This window comes from Penaeus monodon, chromosome 29 (genome assembly GCF_015228065.2).
Source record: "Penaeus monodon isolate SGIC_2016 chromosome 29, NSTDA_Pmon_1, whole genome shotgun sequence".
Lineage (NCBI taxonomy): Eukaryota > Metazoa > Arthropoda > Malacostraca > Decapoda > Penaeidae > Penaeus > Penaeus monodon.
The window spans coordinates 31,733,341-31,734,372 of record NC_051414.1 but is presented as its reverse complement, the minus strand read 5'-3'; the positions used below and the strand labels follow the sequence as shown (position 1 = coordinate 31,734,372).

General features: G+C 40.2%; 1 protein-coding gene across 1 annotated transcript in view; it reads left to right on the top strand.

Annotated features, from left to right (window-relative positions):
* Positions 1–842: 842 nt before the first annotated feature.
* Positions 843–1,032, top strand: part of LOC119591844 (glycine-rich cell wall structural protein-like) — a gene marked incomplete in the record, with an annotated part of 1,004 nt that continues 814 nt past the window's right edge. Inside the window, 1 exon segment of the mRNA XM_037940587.1 lies at positions 843–908. Within this exon segment, the coding sequence (XP_037796515.1) occupies positions 843–908 (66 nt within the window).

The following is a 1,032-nucleotide window of genomic DNA, read 5'->3' as shown; positions in this document are numbered from 1 at the left end:
AGATATCAAGACAGATGTCGTGGGAATGAAGAGTGGCTGACCTCGTTTCAGCGGCTGGCCCAACTCTCTAGCTGACTTTGACCCAATGACTGAGTCTAAAATTATGGTTTCAAACCTGAGGACCATGCGGTTTCTATGGGGGGCAATGCTGTTCTTTTTAAGGGGCCATGCGATTCTTTGTAGAAGGTCATGCGGCTCTTTTAAGGGGGCCATGCAGTTTTATAAGGGGGCGGGTATGCTGTTCTTTTTAAGGGGCCATGCGGTTCTTTTTAAGGGGTATTTTATGGGGCAATGGAGCAACATGGGAACTGTGACACAGCCTTAAGAGAATCTATCTCGCCCGGTTCTGCTTAGAGCTATGTTTCAGAAATCAATAAACTGGAATCATTTTATACAAAGCAAAGTTCCAGATGGGTTCGCGCAGGGATTGTCATGGGCTAAACTTGCTCCTATTTTTCTTTTTTTTGTGTTACGAGCTTACCTATTTCCCTTTCCAGAATTGAAGTTTTTATACTGTTGTTATAAAGTTACCTTTTTTCCATTTTCCCCTCAGTTAATCTTTTGATCTAGATAGATACGTAATCGACTTAAGATTAGGAACCACTGTCTTTTAGTGACTGCCACATTACATTATTCATTACCTTATTATTACTTCGCAATACTGTATTTATATATTTATCACGAAATTTGCAAGCAACATCTGTCTTTTTTCAAAGGGATTAAACAGCCCAAATTGAGAACGACCTTCGAAGTGGATCGTCTGCGGTTTGGCAATCTCGATTGAGCAATGAACGCATTTCCGACCTTGGGTTTCGTTCGTCTGTGTATATAAACTTGAACGCATGCCTTGGGACTTCAGAGTTTATCCTGCTCCCACAGAAAGCAAATCAGATCTCAACATGAAGCTGGTAAGGCGCTAAGTTTAGTCTTTTTTTTAATAGCATTTGAATGAATGGAAACACTGCGCTTACGATTTAGAATATGTAATTTGCATTAACTCTTAGTAATTAATGTACGCACAATTTGTTCGTC